Here is a 22,531-nt window from a genome sequence, read left to right as displayed (position 1 = left end):
AGAAACGAGTCCAGTGAGATGATGCTCTCCACTGGGCGGCAGATCGCTGCCTCTCTAGTCGTGAATGAAAACATGTTCGGACATGCTGGTTTTTGTTTCACTCCGTCTCCTTCACCAAACCTAAACGAGATCCCCTGTCCACCTTCCCACCTCCGAGCCCAGCAGAAGGAGGTAAACAAAGCGTCTGAAGCTGCGCGGATTACACAGCCATTTGTATTCTGCTGTGTCTTCTGTCCTTGTTCTATTCCAGTTAGTTAGGCTTTCCATGAGAGGTCCCGCCTATCTGCAGGTGCTGCAGGGTTGATGACAGGAGCAGGGTGTCGAAGAGGACCTCTGAGCAGCCGCTGCTGCCGGCGCACGGTTCAGTGAACAAAACTTATCAGCCGCGGTGAAAATGAAGCGGCGCTTGGCCAGTGAGCAGGTTTCATTTGCCACCCCTGGAGTGAACGCCAGCAGCAGCAGCGAGGATTAGTATGCAGCTGGCTTCGGACAACACAACCGGTGTGTCGGTGTTTGCCCTGTGGCTGTTGTCTTGCTGTCAGGTTAGCCAATGACACGTCAGAGCTCACCTCGCTGGCCTAAGCAGCCTGTGGCAATAATGCACTTCCTCTGGCTCCATTTCCACTCTGCAGTCTGCCTCGGAAACAGTCGGTATTCATCATTTTTAACCATATTTGATTGTGACAGGTTTACACATATGGCCTTTTTTTGCCAACTGTTTCCTTCTTTGCTTAATAAGAACTAAACCAGATTTCACTTCACAACCATTTAAAGATGATGCTAAGATAAACTCAGAGTGTTCATGAAAACACTGCTGTAGTGAGATTCTGGTGTATTAAATTCTCAGTAACAGAGTTTTGAATTACATCATTACCAACACTGCTGCATATTTAAATAGGCAGAATTATGTAGAATTGACTTTTTTTGAGCTTACATTATGTTGTAATGTTATTTCCTCATCTAAAACACACCTGAAGTGTTTCTTTGTTTCTGTCATGCATATTTGAGAAAGCCTTTAATCTCCCATAGCAACCACACACTGGTGCAAAAGCTAAAGCTCCTCCTCGGAGCTGCAGTTTCCAAACTTCAGCATTGCACAGCAGCCCTTCCCCATGACTCTCCCTCTCAGCTCCTTCAGACTGGCCACCAAGAACTAGCAAACACCTACCCCAATGTTAGCAAATACCTAGTTTGCTAACATCGGGGTAGCAACAATGGTAGTTACCCCTTCAGACTGTTGCTAATCTGAAGGAGCTGAGTTACTAGCTCCTGAATTACTGAAAGGTTACTAGAGGAGTGAAGTTGTGATGAGTTCCTGAAGGTGGAGTTTCATGGGTTTAAGGAGCTTCTTAAAGAGACGGAAACCAAATTTCAGGGCTTTAAATTACAAAGTCCAATTTCTTTCAAGTCATATTTGACATTTATAGCATTTTTATAACAACTGAAGGCAACATAGTTACTTGATTTTGGAATCACAAATGGCACTATGTTCCTGGAAAATACATAATACTTCCCTTTTAATGCTGGCTGCATCCAGAAGGTTAAAGGTTTTACATGAGTCAGATACATCTGAACAATAAAACATCAGTGCCTTTTTATTTCCAGCTAGGTGTGATGATACATCCCAGTCATTAGACAGGAGGGTACATTAAGTTTTTGGTTTTCAAAAACTAGAGTGAAGGTTTGCTTTAATAAATATGTAACCAGGTTATTACCTTGTATACCAGTTTTGACTAGAACCATTTATGCTTGTCTAATTCCAAAGAAAGTATTGAAAACGGTCCCTTTTGTGTCTCAAATAAATCAAATGAAGTTTTACTAAACCATAGAAGTGGCTTAAACAATCTCTGTATCATTATCCATTTCATGGTTGAGTCTACTTTTTTTTATATTTTGCTCAAACAGACTGTATTTATTAAAAAAAACCCTTAGGGCTAATGGGAAGCTGCTAAACAGAAACCAACTATAGCATTGATACAAACTACCCAGTCACGGTTTTCTGACCATGCTGAATCAGTTGTGTCCTGTGTTACTTTACTTATCTTTTCACTCATAATGCTGCCTCACAAACATTATAAAAGTAATGGAGGTTTCCTTTGTAACCCACTCTTTGTTTTGCTGACTCTGTCAAGTTAGGATGCTGCTCTTACATCCTAACTCCAGTCAAAAAGGCATCAAGTTGGGAACTTTGTCCTTTCTTGCTTCAAAATAAGATTCTAAAACAAAGAATCTTATTTTGACCTGAGACAGTAATCGTCAATAATCATTCCCAAAGTTTTATTTTGTTTCCATTTTGGTGTTATTTTGGTTGGTCACTACAACCATAACAGCAAATCAGATCTACCTTGACGAAGTGCTTTACAACAAGAATGATGAAATAAATGCTGTATTACCTTCATGTACCGTCAACGTTGCTGTTGGAGTAGTTGCCACATTAAAGAGCAGGAACCTGCTTTCCATTCACCTGTCACTGTCAACGGTCTGAGGCTGTTCATCACCAGTCGTTAGCACTCCAGCTAAGGAAGTTTGCCGGTGGAAGTGGATTTATTTTAGGCACTGTGGGTATTTTTCTTCAAACTGAACCTTGGAGTGCTTTCAGTCTACTTGTCGGCTACCTCCGTGCTGCTTTAGAAAAGGCATGAAAACACAGCATTTGAGACAGATCTCTGCAGTGAGTGGTGGGTGTTGCTGCCCTTTGGGCTACTAGCAGCAAGATCAACCCTCTGCAGAACCGACAGAAATCTGAACACTATAATCTGATGTTTTGGCACCGAAATTCTTAAAGTCAAAAGATGTTTTCTGACTTATAAAGGGAGGTTTTCGAAATGAGAATGTGGGTGAATATCGGCAGCGTGTTTATTGTGGTACTTAACAGAGACAAAGATTATATTTAAACCTCAGATTTTTTTTCCGTGAACTCTCTCTGTGGCTGTCACTTCTGTGATTTATGTCGGTGCATTTGAATCAAAGAAGCAAGGTGTGATTGTCACAGGTGGTTGCGCAGAGACAGCGGAGGCCCGTAGCTGCTCATCTCTGCTCCATGTGGAAGCGTGAGACGTCGGTGTAATGGGAAGGTGAGATCTGAGGCGCCGCAAACTAGGCTTGTTTTCTTTGTGGAGCTTGAGATTTAATGAGGTGCGCGACCTGGTCTGTCTCTGTTTGTGTCATCCTTACGGTGTTCGCCTCTATATGTTTCTGTCCTTTGATCTGTCTTTTGTTTCTTTGTCTTTTTACATCGTCAATAATTTTCTGTTTTCATCTCTCATCTGCTGTGAATCTGTTGGTTATTTCTACAATCATTCTTCCTAATTTTTACCCTCTCTCCGTTTTTTTCGATTGCTGTCTTCTCTCGCCCCCCCCCTCCCTTACGCTGCTAAGAAGAGAAGCACATCTTTGATGTGAGTTTCATTTCCATTCATGTTGATCATTCATCAGCACAATGTCGCTCTTGAAGCAGTGAGCAGAGAACTAGATCAATAAGACGACTGAATGGATGGATCTCTTGAAGAGTTCTCTTCAGCCGAGGGAGAAAAAGGGAGTTATTTTTTTATTTTCAATGGATGGCTCCTTAAAGAGTCACTCGAATTGGGGGTGTGTGTGTTTGGGGGTGCAGGTGAGGGTGCGATGAACGAGGATCTTAAAGCATTACCTTCAATACCAGAAACAGGAGAGGCATTTATATTGGGGTTGTTAATCTTTGGAGAAAAGTCTGCCTCACTAGAAAGTAAAAAGATGTTACGCTTCAGCGTGGGAGTTTCTAATTAAATACACCTCAGAAAGCCTGGAAAGTCTGTTCATGTATTGCATTTGAGCGGAGAAGAAAAGCCCAGTAAACACTGAAGGGAAAAGAAGAAAATCACAGCCCATTAGCCTGTTTCTACTACATGCCAATAACAAGAAAAGTTTTTTTTTTTTTTTCTTTTTCACCGGTTGATACAACACATCTTTGTAGCAGTCCGGTGGCCACCTTAAATTCATCCAGTGGATTGAGTTTTTTGTGCATTTGCTTGAAACTTCAACCTCCTTTTTTATTCCCAGTTAATCAACCAGTTACTGAAATAGTTTAATTTTTGAATCACTGATTATAAGAGGTTCAAAGGTCGAAAAAGTAATAGTAATTCCAGCAAAGCTGAAACACCACCACATTCTCTGAATGCTGTTTTGAGGTTAGAAAAATATAAAACCCATTACCTGCATCAATGACCCTATGGCAGAGTTTTTTAATTTGATGGTCAATTGTTAGATTTAATTGCAGAAATAATAAGACTTAGAAAATCTAAATCAGCAGACTTGGGAGGGGGACCTCTACTGCACAGTAAAACCCTGATCTTCACCGGCTGTCTGGGCTCCAGATGTTGGGGAGGGAATTGAAACCATGTCAGTGTATTTATTGAAGCTCATCTTTCAATTAACAGTGGTGTGCCCCAGGGCTGTATGCTCGCTTCTTCCTCTCCAAAATCTTTTCAGAGATTACTGTACCAATTTCCACTCTTACACAGATGACACTCAACTTTTTGTTTCAAACCCACCACATCACCGCCCCACTCCCCCCTTCTTGACGTCTTGATTCATAACCTTCTCATACGTACTGTAAATGAAACTTAATTACTTCTTATTGGCACAAAATCCACAATCTCCAAATCGGTCAAATTTTTGTTGTATATCGACATCTCTACTGTTCTCTGTTACCCATAAGTCAAGAATCTGGGTGTTATCCTCGACACCAACCTCTTTATGGCTTCTATTACTTACATAATCTCCTCTCCTCACCGTACTTTTTAACCTTTGTTCATGATCTGTTCATATGATGTTCTTGATGTAAAGCAAACTTGAGTCTTGAAAGGTGCCTATAGATAAAATCTATTCTTTCCATCATTACTTAAAAAGTACTATTAAATTTCTGTAGAAATGTCATATCAACAGCATGTTGAGGTGCTTCTGATGCATATTAGCCAATTTGAATGACAACATGGTGTATGTTTTCATTACAGTGACAAATGTTATCACTGTACCTGCAGTTTTTTTTTGTTGATTAAAATCTCCTTCTGGAAACATCGAGCTGTCAAATTAGTTATGCTTGGCTCATTAGGACTTTTTGACTTATTGCTGAATAATAACCCATCAGATAATATAAGCCTGCAGCAACTAAAAGACAAACATTGTGCTCAGACTGTTGAAGACAGACCTACATTTTTTTTTAGATTGCATAAGGATGCATGTTTGCATCCTTATGTATGTTTGTACCCTACATACCCTTATGTATGTATGTACCCTTGCATGTTTAAAGTGCAACTAAACTGCAAGTCAACTTTTTCTTTTTTTTGCTGATGAACTTTCTAAACAGGCCATTTACAGTTCTCTCTTTATGTTACTGTGTGAATTTTGACATTTTTGTGTAAATTTGTTTATTTCATAAATTTCATGGTGCTGGCCTCCTTAGGTTGAACGGTGCCTAAGTAGTTAATTTTTCCGATTGGTTACAGCGGTACAGTCACATGACACAGCCTGGGTCTGAAACGGTTTTATTCAGACACACAGCCTCACCTGGTGCTGAGTCGGAGTTAGAATAGCGATTGTGGCTGCGGCGAACATTGATTGATGGTGGTACTCTGCTTTGCAAATGTGTGATTTCTTCCTGCATGGCAACAACAACAAGTACAGTGAAATGTCAAAAGGCTCAACAGAGTTTATGCTAAAATGTAATTTATGTTAAATCGGAAGTTATACTAGGAAGTTTAGCGTAAATTCTCTAAATCATTTCCGGTTTAGCTTGTGTATTTTGTTAACATTTCTGTATACCAACAATATGTCAAGATGCTCCGATATGCATGAACTGAAAAGGATTTTGATGGACTTTAGTCTGTGTAGGTGTGAGTACACAGCGTCCACTCTGTTTTTCGCTGTCATGGGAACCCTGATGCTATAGTTGCTCTTTTGCCCTGTAACTTTACATCCAGGTAAAGGGAGACGCCGACTCAAAACCACCCAGGAATGAGAATAGCACACAGAACGATTTCCATTCCAATTAAAGCTGTTTTACCTGGAGTTGTTTAAACCGAACGCCCTACTGTGCCTTGCCTACCTCCTCTGCCTTTTTTTACCGGCCTGAACAGATGCTGCCTCTGTTTGACATTAAACACTTTCACCACATGTTGTGGAGCAGTGACATCATCCACAGTTGTTTTACATACTGTACCTGTGAAGACGCTTCTAGTCGCGACCCCGCAGGAGTTCTCCTTTTGTCTACACAAAGCAGGTGGAATCTTTGAATGTTACATTGTTTGAGTGCTAGGATTGTCATAAAAAGGGCCTCTTAGAGAAACTTCTCCTAATTTAATAGTGGTATGATTGAGCTGATTTACAGTATTGTAAAACATTTTTCTTGTTATGATTCTCTTCATTGGAATTGGATGAAGTGGTTAGCTGCAGGCTTAACTTCAGCCGATTGCTTTTTAAGAACATAATTCGCATGCTGCTCCATAAACGTGTAGACGACGCAAAATAACTCCTCAGCCTCCCAGTTTTTGTCCCGTCCTCAATCTGTCTCCGAATTTCCTGCTCATCTATTCATCTCCCCACTTTTCCGCAGCTGCTTCCTGTCGCTCCTGCTGGTGGCCGCCGTGGTGTGGAAAATCAAACAGAGCTGCTGGGCGTCACGACGACGAGAAGTAAGTCCGAATCTTTTTATTTACTTATTTTTTTAAGGAAATATAGATTTCCTCCTTCCCCTGTTTTGGGGGGAAAAAACAACCATCCCAATAGATTTGTGGTTCTATTTATGTTTGATGCTGTCAAATTTCGGTTAAGCTGGATTTGTCTGATCAGTGTAAGAAGATTAAGCTCTGGTACTGATATCAAACTCCAGAGCAACTTTTGAACAAGTCTCTATTACCATGGATAATTACATATTAGCCCTGTCATGCTTTGTGATCACTACAGTGGATTGCTATTCAGGAGCTGTTATCTTGTGTTCATGCTGGTGTTATGGGATGTGTGCAGAAACACACTCTAAACAACTCTGTTGCTGCTATGAGGTTTTACAAAATGGCGGGTCAAATTGTTGTAAGGGAATCACTCTTTTGACGCAAACAGCCAATCAGTAAACAACAATCTTCTGACATCACATGGTTGGAACCCCAGCAGAGCAATGTGATACCACATCACCATTACCAGTGGAAAACCCTTACAACTGTATAGTGCTGAGTTGGTGCCATCTGTGAGCCGCTCTTCTTTCAGAACTGTTTTATTTCATCCCTGACCGGACTGCATAAAGTCACACCATAGCCCCTTAATTAGGATTTAACTAAGGGTATTTATTGCCCACATAGTTGCCCAGCATTACAGATGGCGTCATACTGACAGTCTAAACATAGTGGTGGTAGTGTGTTTGTTTTAGGGATCCTCACTTTCGACATTCCTTGGGGTTCTTTTTGGTCAGCAATGGTTTTTATTTAACCCGTACCTCTCCTGGAGGCCATCTTTGCCCAGTCTCTGCAGTATTTCAAAAGTTGTTCTGTGTTGTTTTTTGACCTCCTGGATAAGTTGCCAGTGAGCTTTTGGGGCAATTTGGCAACTTCTGGGAAAGTTCACTACTGTTTCATGATTTCTCCCTTTTGTGGAAATTTGCTCTCATTGAGGTTTGTGATGTTTTCCAGACTGATGGATGTGAATCACTTTAACTCCTTTTCCAGGGGCTTATCCGCTTCTTCTCAGTCAACCTTAGCCAAATTCTCCATTTACAGAATCTGCTTCTAAGTTATCTAATAATGTCTTAGTTTTTCGAATCTTCTAGCCTACTTTAAGTTCAGACAGAATGGTTTTATTTATTTATTTATCAAGCCTGGGTGTAACATTGAAACAAGTACATGTGGTTACTCCCTGTTAATTCATCAAATGACTAGGTGAAGAACTAACTTCATAAAGAATTGGATAGGCTATCTTTATCAGAAAATAAAATTAGCTTCTTTGAAAACATTTAGTAGTGACCAAAAAGGCTGCTTTTGCATTTGTCTTTTGAATTTCTTTATTGCCTCCACCTTCTAAAACTCTTAACATCTTTTGTCTGGAGATGTGTGAAACTCTTTGACGGTACATTTTAAAAAAATGAATTTCAACCTTTTTTTCATGCTGAAAAATTATTGAAAAACAAACTTGACAAAAATGAAGATTAAAGCATTGATACAGGAAGTTGCAACTTTTGCTGTTCAATCTCACATCAAGTCATTCACACCATTTTCTTTTACAGTCAGTTGACAGTTTTTTACAGAGACAATTGAAGAGAGGAAAAATAAAAGCTATTTACACAATGGTAGCTTATATCAGTCCCAAGAATGACATGTTAGTGAGTCACATCAGCTGCATGGAAACTAGGGTAGTTTAGGACAGGAAGTTAACATTTCATTTTTCTTATCTAAGCTCCCCAGAATGAAAATGGGGCATTTGATCTGATGACAGTCTTTCCGTCTTCTTCTTAAGCATCAAGCGATTGCCTGAACAGACGTTGCATTTCTGTCGCTTACGGTCTAAGATGAGATGATGTTTAATTTCTGCAGCAGAAATGTTTCTTTGTCTTTTAAATCAAAATAAAGCCATTTTACTGTCAGGCAGGTGAAGAAAAACCAAATGGATGTTTTCATTATTCCAGCAAGCTTCATTATTGCGATGGTTTCCTTTTCTGCGCTTTAACAAGTTAAGACCAACTGCGACTTGTTTAGCATGCAAAGGTTGTCGCAACGATGAGCAGACGTTGCATTTCTGTCGTTTGTTTTAATGAGAAAAAAACATTTAAATGAGGCATTATGTTTTGTATCTAATGCTCTTTTTATTGCTGTTTGGGATCCATAACTAAAACAAACAGTTGTTGTATCTTTCAAACACGATTTTGAAGCAATCACCTTTATCCTTGAGCTTTTTGTGGATTTTGTGAATTTCAGAGCAGAACATTTCTGCATTGCTTAGAAATGTTAATCAAATGCTTGTTAAGGTGACCTCTGGATGTTTTCACTACCAATCTCAAGGCATTAAATGCTGCGGCGGTCATTGAAAATGATTTTGTCCAGCAGACATATTATGTCTTTCCAGAATAACTGCAACATTTTTGGCCTGAGGGTTAGAAACTTGTATGAGGCTTCTAAGCATTTCAAGCATTTTTGAAGAATTGTACATGGCAGATAAAAGGCTATATTTAGGCAACAAAAGTAAAATTATGAATTTCTAGACGTTGGTCCAATCCACCTGGCTCAGTGAAGATTGGCTGTGAAGTTTTTGCTGCACTGCAGATTTGAAGCTTTTTTTTTTTCTTTTTTTTTTTTTGACTTTGTGTAAAGTTGCTTTCAATTGTTTTGATCAGTGCGATCTCTTGACAGATGGGAACAATGACTACTATGCTGCTTCATATTGCAGATTCACAGTCGCAGTATGTTGGGATCGCTCACTACCCGTTCGCCTTTGCAGTGACTTGCTAAGATATTCCTACACCTTTTCATGAAACACATTCACATTGTTCACTGCAAAACACATCTTACAAAGTATTTTGGGTCTAGTTTCTTGTGCACTTAAAATAAGACAAAACTAACTTAGAAGTGAATGTTCAGCAAGATATAGGTGCTTTGTTATAAGTCAGTAATTCCTTAATATTGATGAAAAAATAAGATTATTTCACTTACTCACTTACAATATGGACGAAAAATGTCGTTACAAATTAAATAATCTGCCAGTGAAAGTAGTGCTTTTTTATTACTTGTAATTTAGTTTTGTCTTCAAGTGCACTACGATATTTGCACTTGAAACTAGATCATAAACACTTTGTAGGATTTTGTGTTTTTGTTCTTTTTTTGCAGTGCATCACATTAAAGCTACAATCTTTAGTTGAAATTTTATGATGGAACAACCAAGAAAAATAATAGATTTTATTTAATTTTATTACAAATAAAATCTTGGTAAACGTTTGTATTCACCAGTCTTGAATAGATGGCTTTTGCTGCCAGTTTTGCACGTTTGATTACTGAAATTTTTGCCATTTTACTTTTCTTCTTTCCATAATATCCTATATTTTTTTAGATTTCAAACTACACATTTAAAAAATAAAAAAGAAACATCTGCACAGGACAATTTCAATAAATCTTGTCACACTGAAACACACAGAACAAGCCACAACACCATCAGTCTTGTAAGAGGCACTAAATTCGGAGTGTAGGACATTCAAACTATGCTAGGCTCGGTTAGCAGTAAACACAACAAAAACAATAATGCCACTGTCTGACTACAGCCATAATTCTAAAGCAGTGCAAAAACTAAAAACCTTTATTCATTTGAGTAATCAAACTCAATGATAAAAATCCCAGACTGAGCACTGAAAGGAGATGAGAATCAAGCTGAATTGCGTAGGAAAGCAAACGCCACTCTACATCCAGTTCCTTGGAAACCCTTAAGCCTCTCACTTAGTTTCTCACTTTACAAAGTGAGCTGTTAAATATTTGCTGCTTGTACTGACTGCAATGCTCAAAAAGCTCCAATCTGAATAGTTGAGTGTTAACAAATGAGTTTTTTTCTTGGCCTGTCAGCCAGTCTGACAAACTTTGCTGGCTAAGCTAATCCAAAGTGACGTGGAAACCCTAAAATGTCAGATTATTAGCAGTGGTGAAGAATCCCTTAAACGATGGCAGCATGTAGAGTCGTAGCAGATTCTCATTAGCGCCATTACTGCCTTTTGAATAACTGGCCTGGAGGTAGACTGTATATGCGTGGGGAGAGTTGTCGGGACTACAGGGATGTGGGGAATGTGTATGCATGTGTGTGTGGCAGTTTCTGCAGGTACACAAGCCATGCCCGTTGAAGTGCCCTTCAGCTGTCACCGTGCTGTCATCACCCTCACCTCTGGAGGTCTCGCAACATCCACCCCGCACCCACTCCACACTCACTCCATCACAAACCTGCTGTCGTCCAGCTGGGCCCTCCGCTGCCCTAACCTTTACTCAAAATTGGCTCTGGAACTTTAAGGGAATTGGTTGTTAAAGGCAGGAGAGGTCCAAATAAACACTCTCCACTCCCCCAACAGATTGGTTGAGTTTCATTGGCGTTTATTGTACTGCTGATTGAAAAAGTGTGTTTTGAAGTATTCAACTACGTAATGGAAGAACAAAAAAGTCACCAGTTATCTTTTATACCATATAAACTTTATACCAAGCTGTTGTCAGGTGGGATATAATCACTGTGTTATTTGTTTGCCTGTCAACATGATTACTCTAAAACTTCCAAGCTGAGTTTGAGGGAAAATGATTTCAAGGTGGAAGAGCCGATGACCATTTTTCTGTGGACGTGGATCATTTTCTTCACAAGTGCGAGGTGGGCTTCCATCCCCAGTGAAGGATGACGCTCATTGAAAGGTCCTTCTTTTGTTTGGCTAAATTGAGATAATTATGTGAATGAGTTATCAAGCACTATCAGGGAAAAATGAGATCAGAGGAGTTTCTGTCTCAGATAAGACAAAGAATATATTTCTAAAAAGTCCACAAAAGCCTATAAAAAATTCAGTTTCTCTCATGTAAAAAAATTGATCAAGAGAAAGTCGTGTCAGAACATTTTTCTACCCTATGCTGTAACCTAGGGTGCGTTCACACTGCAGCCTGAAGTGACTCAATTCCAATTTTTTTGACGTAATGCGACCTGTATCCGATCTTTTCATGGCAGTGTGAACAGCACAGGTCGGATTCTTTTTCGAATGTGACCCATATCCGATACATATCCGATTCAAATGTGACCTAACGTCCAGGTCGCATTCATCCGAACTGAGCGTCACTGTTTTTCAACAAATCTCACTATTCTGCGTCCTGATAAGCGCAAGTGGTAAGAAAAACAACAACCATGAAGGATTATATGAGGATTAAGTTGTTACTATGCTGCTCCGGCCGGACAACAACTTCAAATATGTAAGCTAAGCTCCACTGTTAGCCTCCATGTTTACTTCCGCAAACACTGAACACTTCTTCTTTTTATGTCAGTTGGCAGAACACTTAGAACGCTGATGCTATTGCGCCCTCTACTGCGCATGCGGGACACTTTCAGGTCGTTTGCCCGTTTACACTGCAGAACGCAAACAGGTCGCATTTACTGGGAGTGTGAACGGCCCCAGGAAAAAAATCGGAATTGCCAAAAAATCTGAATTGAGTCACTTCAGGCTGCAGTGTGAACGCACCCCTAGAGTTTATATTTATGGATCAAGCCCAAGCCAAATCTCACCCAAAATTTGGGCCAAAATAATTTGCTTGATGTCGGGCTCATGCTTGTGTGGCTCGCTTCATAAGCCTGCAAAGAAAAAAAAAAATTCACAAAATAAAGTTGTTAATCTACTTATTGCAGTCTCATTAAAGGAGTAGATGGTTTAACTCATTGAGGACAGAAAGAAAGTAAGGTGCAGAATTTCATCAGACTCTTGACAAGTACAGCGCAATAAATGTGCGCGCAGCCTCCCTGCTGCGCTCCTATCAATCACAGATAATTTGCACTTGACTGCACCTTCACAACAAGCAACACAATAGAACTGGAGGATGTTAAACAAAAGCTAAAAACGGCAGCAGCTTACGCAAATTATGGTCTAAAAAGAAAAGCAGGGAAATCTTATGACACTTGGGTTTGGGCCTGTATTATTCAACTTTAAAAAGAAAACACAATTTGTTTAAACAACTTTTGAATTCAATTATTATTGTAGCCAAGACCACCAACTGGAGACCATGCTAATATTAGGTGACATTACCTTGTTCACCAAACTAGGTGGCAAACGACTGACAAGAAATGGAAACTAGTGCCCTAAAACATACAGAACATGCTGTATACAGGTATCTAAGTTAACATGTATAGATAATACTGACAAAATCTTTTGTGAAGAATTCTAGCACAGAGGCAGATTGCTAATGTTAGCTAATTGGCTTTGCTGATATAACTTAAACATAGCTCATATTTCGTTGTGCTTCATTTCTAAATGACAACAAAAGTTTGACATAGTCCCCAGCATCTCTGAAAGCCTTTATGCTTCCTTCTGGATGTTGTTTAGCAAATATATCCTTTATAATTTATGCTGATGTATTTCTGAAGCGCTAATCCCAGAAAACCACCACTCACTTGCTTGGAGTGCGAGTGAAGGGAGTGGGTATGGTTGACGGCGGTGACAAAACACATAATTAGCAATGAGTCACATTATAGCTTGGATTTGAATCAGCACGTTCTGCATCCTGTCAAAGCAAGGATGCTAACAGATACATTTGAAAAAAAAAATCTGCCTATTAGGTAATATTTCCACAGTTGTGGTCTTGAAATAAAATCCTCAATGTCTGAGAGTGAGAGAAGATGGAGTCCAAGACCGGTACCAAATATTGCAACTCTGGATTAAAATTCAGCATTCAGAGCAAAAAAAAAAATAAAAAATTCTGGCATTTTTTCGTCACCAATGTTCAGTTTCCTTGAATAAAATGTTGCAACGTTATTATTATTATTATTATTATTTCCAAGCCAAAACAGCATTACACCATGGGGAGATGAAGATCATTAAGTCTGCACAAAGGTGTTTGCATCATATTCAGATTGTGCCCCGACTCGTACGTCTCCTCCATGAAGTGGGTATTTTATCTGAAGAATCCTGAGCAGAAAACAAGGCAGTTAATTAATGTAGTCACTTCCTCCAATCAGAATTGCAAATGTAACTGTGACACAACAGGTGGCACAGTTACATTTGCAGTAAAAAAAAAAAATAATTAAAAAAAACATTAGTTGCATAACAAGACCCTCTGTCACAGATGTCGGGTCGAATTGGGACTTGGACACCTGAAGAAGTATTTCTTTTTTTGGCATCCGACGTCCGCCTCGCTCTACACCTACTTACGGCAGTGAAGAAGGAATATGGTTTTTATCTGTGCATAAAAAAGAACAATGTTTGGTCATAAAATTTAACGGCCTTTTTCCAAGCTTTGTGATTGACCTACATCTGCAGGCGAAGGAAGCAGATACTGTTCTGCTGCATTCACATATTTGCCTCCTATGTTTCATGTACTATTGTGAAATAAATTATTTAAAAACACATATTCTCTACTTCATGATCACCGTTGATGGATTTTTTGATGTAGCTGGTGATGAATACTTGGGTTGATCCATTTTCCAACATCCCAATGGATTGGCCTTAATAATTCTGCTACAGTTGAGACACAGTGAAAGTTTCTACGATTGCCGGTGTCCTCACCAAAGGTTCATACCAGAACCAAGCATGGGATCACTTTTTTTGGCCGTGTGACTGTCTGGAAATGACATTTCTGTCTACCATGAGTTCCTTGATGCACACCAAGATGTAATTCTGTACTTCTTCTTACCCTTTAGATCCATGAAGGATGTATTGTATTCATTCACCACTCCAGAGATACACAATGTTCTGAAATTCACTTTGATTTGTGTGACACCTCAGATCTCTTTTGGTGTGTTTTTCCATCAAGGTGGTCGCAGAGTTTAACTTGCGCTGGAGACTAGAGTAATTTCTTAGCATGTTCTATAAGTAATAAAACTATAAAACCTTCCCATATTTAGACCCAGCTATGTGCCATGGCTTTGTGCTATTATAAATATCTCATCCATCAAAGGTTTCTCTTATCACTTTTAACCGGTACTTTTCGTGGAGATGGTTTAGCTGCACAAATTGGATTATTTATCTCTGTGCCCATGCAGGCAGATGCCTTAATTGCACTATCGTAATTAATGAATGTCGTTTTGAGCAACAAATTTTTGAATGCATCGCCATCCTGACCGGCTAATCTTGATTTATTAATCCTGCTTTAAACTCTGGGAGTTTTTAACGAGGCTCTCTCAACATTTTGATCGGTTGTTTGTGGTAGAATGGCATTAATTGATCGTTGCAAGGTACTAGCGCCAGTTTAGTCATTTGGTGGAAAAAATTTACTCTTTGAAGGTCTTTTATCAGAAAAAAAAAATGCTGTCGTCATGGAAACCATGAGGTCTAAAGTGGCATATTCATTGCTGAAGTGGTATTGTCGATAATGCAAGTGGTTGGAGCGTTGAAGTTAAAAGCTGCAGATTTCTCTTTGTGATGAACAATTAGGGTCAGAGTTCAAAACACAATGCATATAATTGTTCTTCTTCCTGGGAAACAAGTTGGTATATTACTGCCACCTTGTTGTAACAATTCATTGCAGCCAGTTGCTCTAGTTCATAGCTAGACGGTAATGTATTCAAACAAGAAGCATCCACCATTAAAGGTGCAGTATTGTGTAAAATTGACTTTTTTTTTAGCTTTACATCATGTTATAATGTTATTGCCTCCTAGAGTGTTGACTTGATTCTTTCGTGCATGTTTGAGAAATCCTTTAATCTCCTGTGGCAACCGCTGGGCAAAACGCCTGGGTCGACCAAGCTCCGCCTTCGAGGACAAAGCTCCTCCTAAAAGATGCTGTTTCCACGATTCTCCCTCATTGAGAAGCTTCTCCCTCGTCACGCCCCAACTCAGCTCCTTCAGACTAGCCAGCAGCAATTAGCAAACACCTGGTGGAGCTGAGCAGCTGCTCAGTTCATTATTTGAGCTACATCTCAGTAAAATGCTGGTAAAAACGTTGTTAGAGGTTTAATTGAGGAGCCATGTTCTAATGACTTCCTGAAGGCGGAGCTTCAGCAAGAGCAGCAGTTTTTAAAGAGACAGAGGCCCAATTTCAAGGTGTTAAATTATGAAGTTAAATTTCTTTAAAGTCATATGTAATAAAGAATTTTTATAACAACTGAAGTTAACATAGTTACTTGATTGCGCTATAAAATTGTGCTGTGTGCTTGGAAAACGCATAATACTGCCCCTTTAAAGTAATCATGAATTTTGGTTTTAACTTGTATATGATTGAACGAAGTACAACCAATAGCCGACGTCTTTTCAGATACGTTCAGGAAGCTTTTCTGTATTTCTCCTTCTTTTATTGACAGCTTCTGTTATTGACATTTTGAACGAAAATAACATTTAAAGGTGGAATTTATATCTATGTTTACAGCACATTTTTAAGCAAATTGTAAACTTTACCCCATTTCATTTAGCTTTGAAAATCCTCTCCTAGCTCCCAGCCCTGGAATTAGCCTGAAGAGCCACTTTGATTTGATTTGCGGGTTTTGGTCGGCGCCTTTGTTTCCGAACTGCTACTGATGACACCGTGTAGAAACCACTTTTGGAACAACGAAAAATCCACATTCAGCGAATAAAATCCTCTCCTAACTGATGCAAACAGAAAGCCGGTCGTGTTCGAGGTCAAGTGTCTTAGTCGAAGCCTTTTGCCTCCCAAGTTTGTTCTGATCTCTCCAGCGCCGTCCCTTCTGGCGCTGGTCTCGCATTCATCCTCGATTCCTCCAAGTTGCGCATTACTTGCATCAGACTTACAGTGACACACATTTGCATCTACTTATGCCCTTATTCATCCCACTTAAGGCCCTGTGCCGTGGGAAACCGAGGTGATTTCATATTGTGCGGTTATTGCAGAGTTGCCGGAGTTTAGGGGTTTTGGCCCTGAGACTTGTTCTCACTGGTTGGTTTTTAATTTTTGTAAAATGAGTCCAAGCTCATTGTTCTGTGACAGTTTTTTTTTTTTTTTTCTAGAAAAACTGCGAGCGGCTGTCATAAAAAGCAAAAATAAGCTCTTAAAGAGAGGCTTAGAAATTGAACATATTGTTAAAGTTATCCCCATGGATGCTAATTTTAAAGTGATAAAATTAAGTTTTTATTGGTGAAATTATTAAAGTTTATAAAAGTTGAATTTTGGATTTATTATGACCATTTTGGTTTCATTTCAGATATTTTCCACGGCCTACTGTGAACTGCTGTGGGCTTTTCAGGCTGGATGTGCCTAGAAACCACTAAAATATTAATGCTGCATAATAAAGGATGGCAATTGGATGATTAAAACTTTAAATCCAAATATTTATCTTCTATAAAAGCTCATCTTCAGTCCCATTGTCCGTCTGATAGATATTTTTGGGACTTAAAAAAAAAACCCTGCATAGCAACAAACAGGAATAAGTTCTTACAAACACACTTAGCTATTTAAATATTTTGTAATGTTTCTCTTGTCATTTTGGCGTCATGAAAGCGAGACAACAGAAGACGTTCAGTAAGGACGCACTGATCTACTTTTTTCACTTCCGATATCGATGTATCGGATCGGCCGATACCGATCTGATACAGAAGCAGCACTGAACTGTCTTAAAATGTTCAGATTTTTAAATACAGACATACATGGACTGACTTACAGATTTATTTGCTAACTCTGCACATCTACATTAATAACTTAATAATCTTGGTCAAGCATGTAGAAACAACTTTGATTTGTTCAGTCAGTGACATTAGGAGTAGAACAGCCGACGTAAAATAAACGATAAAGAATACATCAGACGCGTCAGCTCTAGCCATTGTTTTCCGTTGGATGCTCTTGACGCATCAAACGCTTAAAACGCTCCAAATGGTTTAAATCTCGCCACACTAGACACAACATGCACCACAACGGCCCTCAACGCAACTCCACATAAACTTTGAATGTGAACCAGACACGCCTGACACTCTAAACGCTTTTGGTGTGAACATACCATTACGCAGGTTTCATGTAAATATCTCATGTTCAGGATTCCATCAATACATCCTGTATTTTCTGTATAAACAAAGGATAACCCAAAAAGTGTTATTTTTTGTTTTTGTGTTTTTTACTAAATTAACAATCCATAACCCACCTGTTGGCTTCGGGGTATTCTTTTCCGCCATGTTTGCCATGCATCTGTTTCTCTGTGTTTGTGTGTGTGCCTCTGTACTGTCTGAGCCCTAATCAAAGCCTCCCTTTGAGACATGACAGCTCCTTTGAAGGAGACAGCAGCTGCCAGATGGCATTAGACCGGCCAAGCTGCAGCAGCCATTTAATGTTGCCGAAGACGCCGGACCCTTCAGTCAGAGATGAGCCGCGCCGCAGCCTGAGCTGCCCGCTCAGCGGTGGAAGCTTCTTATTCCTGCCGCAGCGTTGTTGGTCAGCATGGGTGGCGTTCACCTTTCTGCCCTCTCTTCTTTTAAACGTTCTATTTCCTCTTACCCCGACGAGTCTGCCACGAGGAGAAACTAAGTGATAAAACGAGAAATGTCGCGTTCGCTTATCGGCGGCCAGCAGCGGTAAGAACACAGACAGGTTTCAGGCACAGCTTACGGAGGCCTGTAAGCTTCCTAATTAAAGCGGAGATCCAACAGAAGCGGCTTGCGAAGGGAGAGGGGGAGCAATGCATCATGATGCAAAATACTGTAACAATGGACCAACTTCCTTTGCCTCAGGGCCAGACCGTCTTCATTCATGATTACAGAGGAGATTTCAGGCCAGAATGTGACTGAATGGGTACAATTTTAGCACTTTACCTGTAATAGTTGAGACACGTCTAACTGTTGAAGGGGAGTTTCTACAAATGAAACGGTGTTGGATCTTTCTCACATTTTGTCATGTTACAACTTCAAATTTGTTTATGAGGTAGTCTTGGTTAAAGTAGCACACGGTGAAGCTCACATTGAGCTCATGCTTCCCGGTCATTCAGCAAAGAAACAAAATGAATCCAAATTTTGGCCGTCGATAAAGAACGGACCGGTTGAGTCTTTCATTTTTGTAGTTTCCTTTGTTTTGGTACTTGCTGCGCATGTGTCCGTTCCAGAACCGTCTGCGTGTTGACGTTCAGTTTTCGGTTACGAAGTGGAGAACGGCCGACGTTGGATTTGTTTTTACTTTACTTTTTTCATCAATTTTGGGGCATGTTTAAATCTCTTCTCCAGTTTTAAGTCTTTTACAACATCCAACAGATCTTCTTTTTAGGATTCTCCTATGTTTACCTCCATCCTGTACTTCTCTCCAATCTGACCATCTTCCCTGCCTCTGCTGATGTGATCGCAATGTAACAAAATAAAAAAAATAAATAAATAAAAAAGTGAAGGGAGTATGAATATTTTTCCAAGGTGCTGTATTCCTATGAGGACGTAATATTTTCCTCCCAAACATCCTCTTGAAGGAGAGTGAACGTATCCAACATCAATAGTTGCTTCTAAAGCGCCTATAAATCTCCTCTAACTTGACATGGACGGAACTGTTTTGCACCCCAAGGTATCTGCACAAATACAGATCTGTACAATGCCCCTGACGTTTGTTGCCATGCCGTACATGATGCACCATATTGTAGATTCTTTCCATTAGTGGCCAGGGAAAGGCAGGGAACTGCAGGGATGTCTCTTGATACCATCATTTATTTATTACCCCATTAAGCTGCCCTCTTCATCCCCCTTTCTCCTTACAAACACCTCCCTCCTCACTGCCTTCGCCAGGCCATAAATATGAATGACAGCCACTAGTATCGTGGCTCAGCCACCTTTTTAAAGGATATCAGCTATTATGCCATAAAATAGGTGGAAAGCTGTTTAATGAGCTGTGATGTGTAAACCGAACTTTTCTTTTATGTATTTATTCTCACCTCCCAAACTAATTAAATGTTTTATGGTTAAAGGTATAAGGTGGTAATAAAGTGACATGCAGAAGAAGAAGAAGAAGTTGTCGTCCCTGGAGAAAAAAAAAAAAAAAAAACCTCCCTTTGAACATGAGCACATTCCCCCTGCCAGGAACACAGGCCCCCATTTCACTTCTCCCTTTGATGATTGTGTGAAGGAAGGTCTGCACATAAAAGTTTCTGAAGAATGGAAGCAGATCAGAGGGAAGATCTGAGACCCTAACAAGACAGGCTGCAGTGAAATAGTGGCGCTCTCTGACGTAAGAACTGTCACTCGCTGGTTTTGAGCACCTCTGGATTCCTCTTTTTTTTATTTTTCTTCGTTTAATCGTCTCTGTAAACATTAGAGGGCGGCTTTTGAATTGGCCAATTTTACATAGACTTGTTTTATCTTTACCAGTAACATTTCAAAAACATTCAAAGAGCCTTATGGTCGTTGATGCCAACTGTCCTAGAGATGACGGTCAAAACTGATGTCATAAGGTGCGTTTGATAAAAACGTGTTATAGTGATAGTAGTTATAGTAGTCTGTTAATGCAAGTTTAGTACAACTTTGCATTTAAACTTTCATTATTTACTGAATAATGAAAAGTTGGCCATTTTAATGGACTTTTAATGCAAGTTTTAGTACAGCTTTGCACAAAGTCTCATTACTTACTGAATGACACTTCATGACAACAGTCATAAACATTCATAAATTCTCCTTCAGATTCATAAGGAGAATATGAAATGTCATGTTTATGACGGTGGCATGTCAGTCTTATGCACAACCCTTCAAATAAAGTGCTCCCCATGTTTGTAACTTCTGGCTATCACACCATTAGTTTTGTTAGATATTTGTATTGTATTGACAAGTTGTGTTTTTTTCTTGTATATTCAGTATTTATTTCAATCAATAAAGGGTTTAAAACTACTTTAAACCATTTATTTGCCATGAAGTCACCGGTGTCCTCACAGACCAAATGTGAGCGTTTTGAGGGCGACAGTTAAGGTCTTCAGTATTTTTACTTAACCACTTAATATTACATATAAATATATAATATATATAGATTATAAATACAGAAGTTCAAGTTCTTGTCAGAATCATCTTGCAACATTTATACAAATGGAACATTTGTTTTCCAACTTTCATTTAGATTTTCTGAAGGTCAAAATTTAAAAACCTCCTCCGGTTGAATCGCTGCAACAAACACGAGCGTAAAGTACAGTCTATGTTAACTATGACAGTTTAAAGTAATATCTGTTCTGAAAATGTCCCCCTGCCTATCCAACTGGAAAATTGGAAACCCAACTGAAACAGTTTGACTGGTAGTGGTCTAATTGCGCCGCACCTCCTCTTAGACCTTGGGTTGTGGTCTGATCCTCAAGGTGAGGATGAATCAAAACTGCCAGTAAAGTTGTTAAGCGGTCTCGCGGCTGTGCCCTTGTGTTCACGCCCTTGACTGCTGCAAACCGCTGACCCACCTGTATTTTATCTCGCAGGTGACTGTGTCACCTAGTCCTCACGTCTCGTCCAGTTTTCTTCACCATCTTTCTCGTCTGCCCCCGGTCCATTCACTTCCTTGTTGTTGGATGAAACTGTGTGACCTCTAACCTGTGCCATGGCTGCCCCTGTCCAAAGTTTCTCCAATTCTGTCTGCTCCTGCTGCTCCTAAGCTAGAGCTACATGAGTATGTGCCGTGTTCAGAAATCTCTTCAGAGCGACGCACCAGTGTGCGCACCAGTACCAACAAACCAATCATTGAATCTGTTTTAAATAAAGGCAACTAAAGCTGCTGTCACACTTGTTAACTTAAGGCTTATGTGTTCAGTGGATCAAAATGAGGAAATGCCAGGTGTCTTACACTGGAGCTGATCAAATGTACAGACTCATTGAAAACTGAGACGTTTAGCATTCACATTAAACTGTAAGTCTGCTTTAGCATTGTTAGCAGCTGAAGGTTAGCCAGTTGCAGTATAGCTAAATGGCTTGTTTCTCATCTGTCACTTATTTTCATTTCTTTTCCTACCAAATTCCTAAAGTGCTGCGAGAGAAACAGTTTTTCTCTTTTTGTAACAGAGTGCTAGCAGCAGCCTAACAATTAGTCTTGGCTAGCTTTCTCTAGCCACGTAATGTGGCAATTCAAGATCTACTTCCTTCTACTCTTCAAAATAAGAGTCTAGAGCACAGATTTAGGGTGCTGACCTGTAAGCACACACACTAAGATGTTGAGCACATAAACGCTAACACTTCACTAGACAAAGATTTTTGCACAGCTGTCCGTGAATAGTTAAGACCCTCGCTAAAAACACTTAACTGCCTATTTTATTACTTGTTCAAACACCAAATATACCTTAATGTGCATTAAAACACCAGTGGATACCATTTTATGACTAGTGCAGAAGCTAAGATGTGTTGTCTTCAGTATAGTTGTGGATTTTTACCTTTTTACTCAAGTTAAAACTGGCACATGTGACTTTTATAAGAATTATGTTTTTTACACATTAAAACTGTCAGGATGTTGTGACAATATAGTATGAGATGAATAATGTGTTGAAAGTTTTAACAAATATACAAAAAAAAACAACAACTTTTTTTTAATAAAAGTTACATACTCCAAATCTCCTACACCTCCATCTACATTGCAGTGGCTCAGCATTGTAAGAACATTTTTGTGGGTAGAAAATGATTCACTAACACGAAGTTAGAAAGAGGTAAAATATTCTTATTTTGCCCTCATCTGAATCCTTATTAAAAAAAAAACATGTTTGTTTCTTCTTTCTGTCCTCAGGTTTGTATTGTGCTTTTACAAAAAGTCTGAGAAATTCTGTAAGTTCTGCAAGATTTATATCATGGAAGCAACTTTGCATAATTTCTTTATAAACTAATTTTTAGGGGGAAAAAAGCTTCCTCGGCTTTAATTGAGTTGTTAAACGTTAGATTCACAAAGTAAACATTACTGGCAATTAAAAACACTACATTTTCATTCTTTAGTCATTCTCTTCAAAAAAAAAA

General features: G+C 39.4%; 1 protein-coding gene across 1 annotated transcript in view; it reads left to right on the top strand.

Annotated features, from left to right (window-relative positions):
* The window catches only part of LOC106944872 (attractin-like), a gene marked incomplete at its 5' end in the record, with an annotated part of 101,963 nt that overhangs the window by 36,631 nt on the left and 42,801 nt on the right, over positions 1 to 22,531 (top strand). The window contains one exon of the mRNA XM_015028164.1: positions 6,590 to 6,668. Within this exon, the coding sequence (XP_014883650.1) occupies positions 6,590 to 6,668 (79 nt within the window). The remainder of the gene's footprint in view (positions 1 to 6,589; positions 6,669 to 22,531) is intronic.

The sequence above is a fragment of the Poecilia latipinna genome, unplaced genomic scaffold, assembly GCF_001443285.1.
Source record: "Poecilia latipinna isolate Pla-1442-1.1 unplaced genomic scaffold, P_latipinna-1.0 Scaffold116, whole genome shotgun sequence".
Taxonomy (NCBI): domain Eukaryota; kingdom Metazoa; phylum Chordata; class Actinopteri; order Cyprinodontiformes; family Poeciliidae; genus Poecilia; species Poecilia latipinna.
The sequence above is the reverse complement of the archived record's forward strand: the minus strand, read 5'-3'. Positions and strand labels throughout refer to the sequence as shown.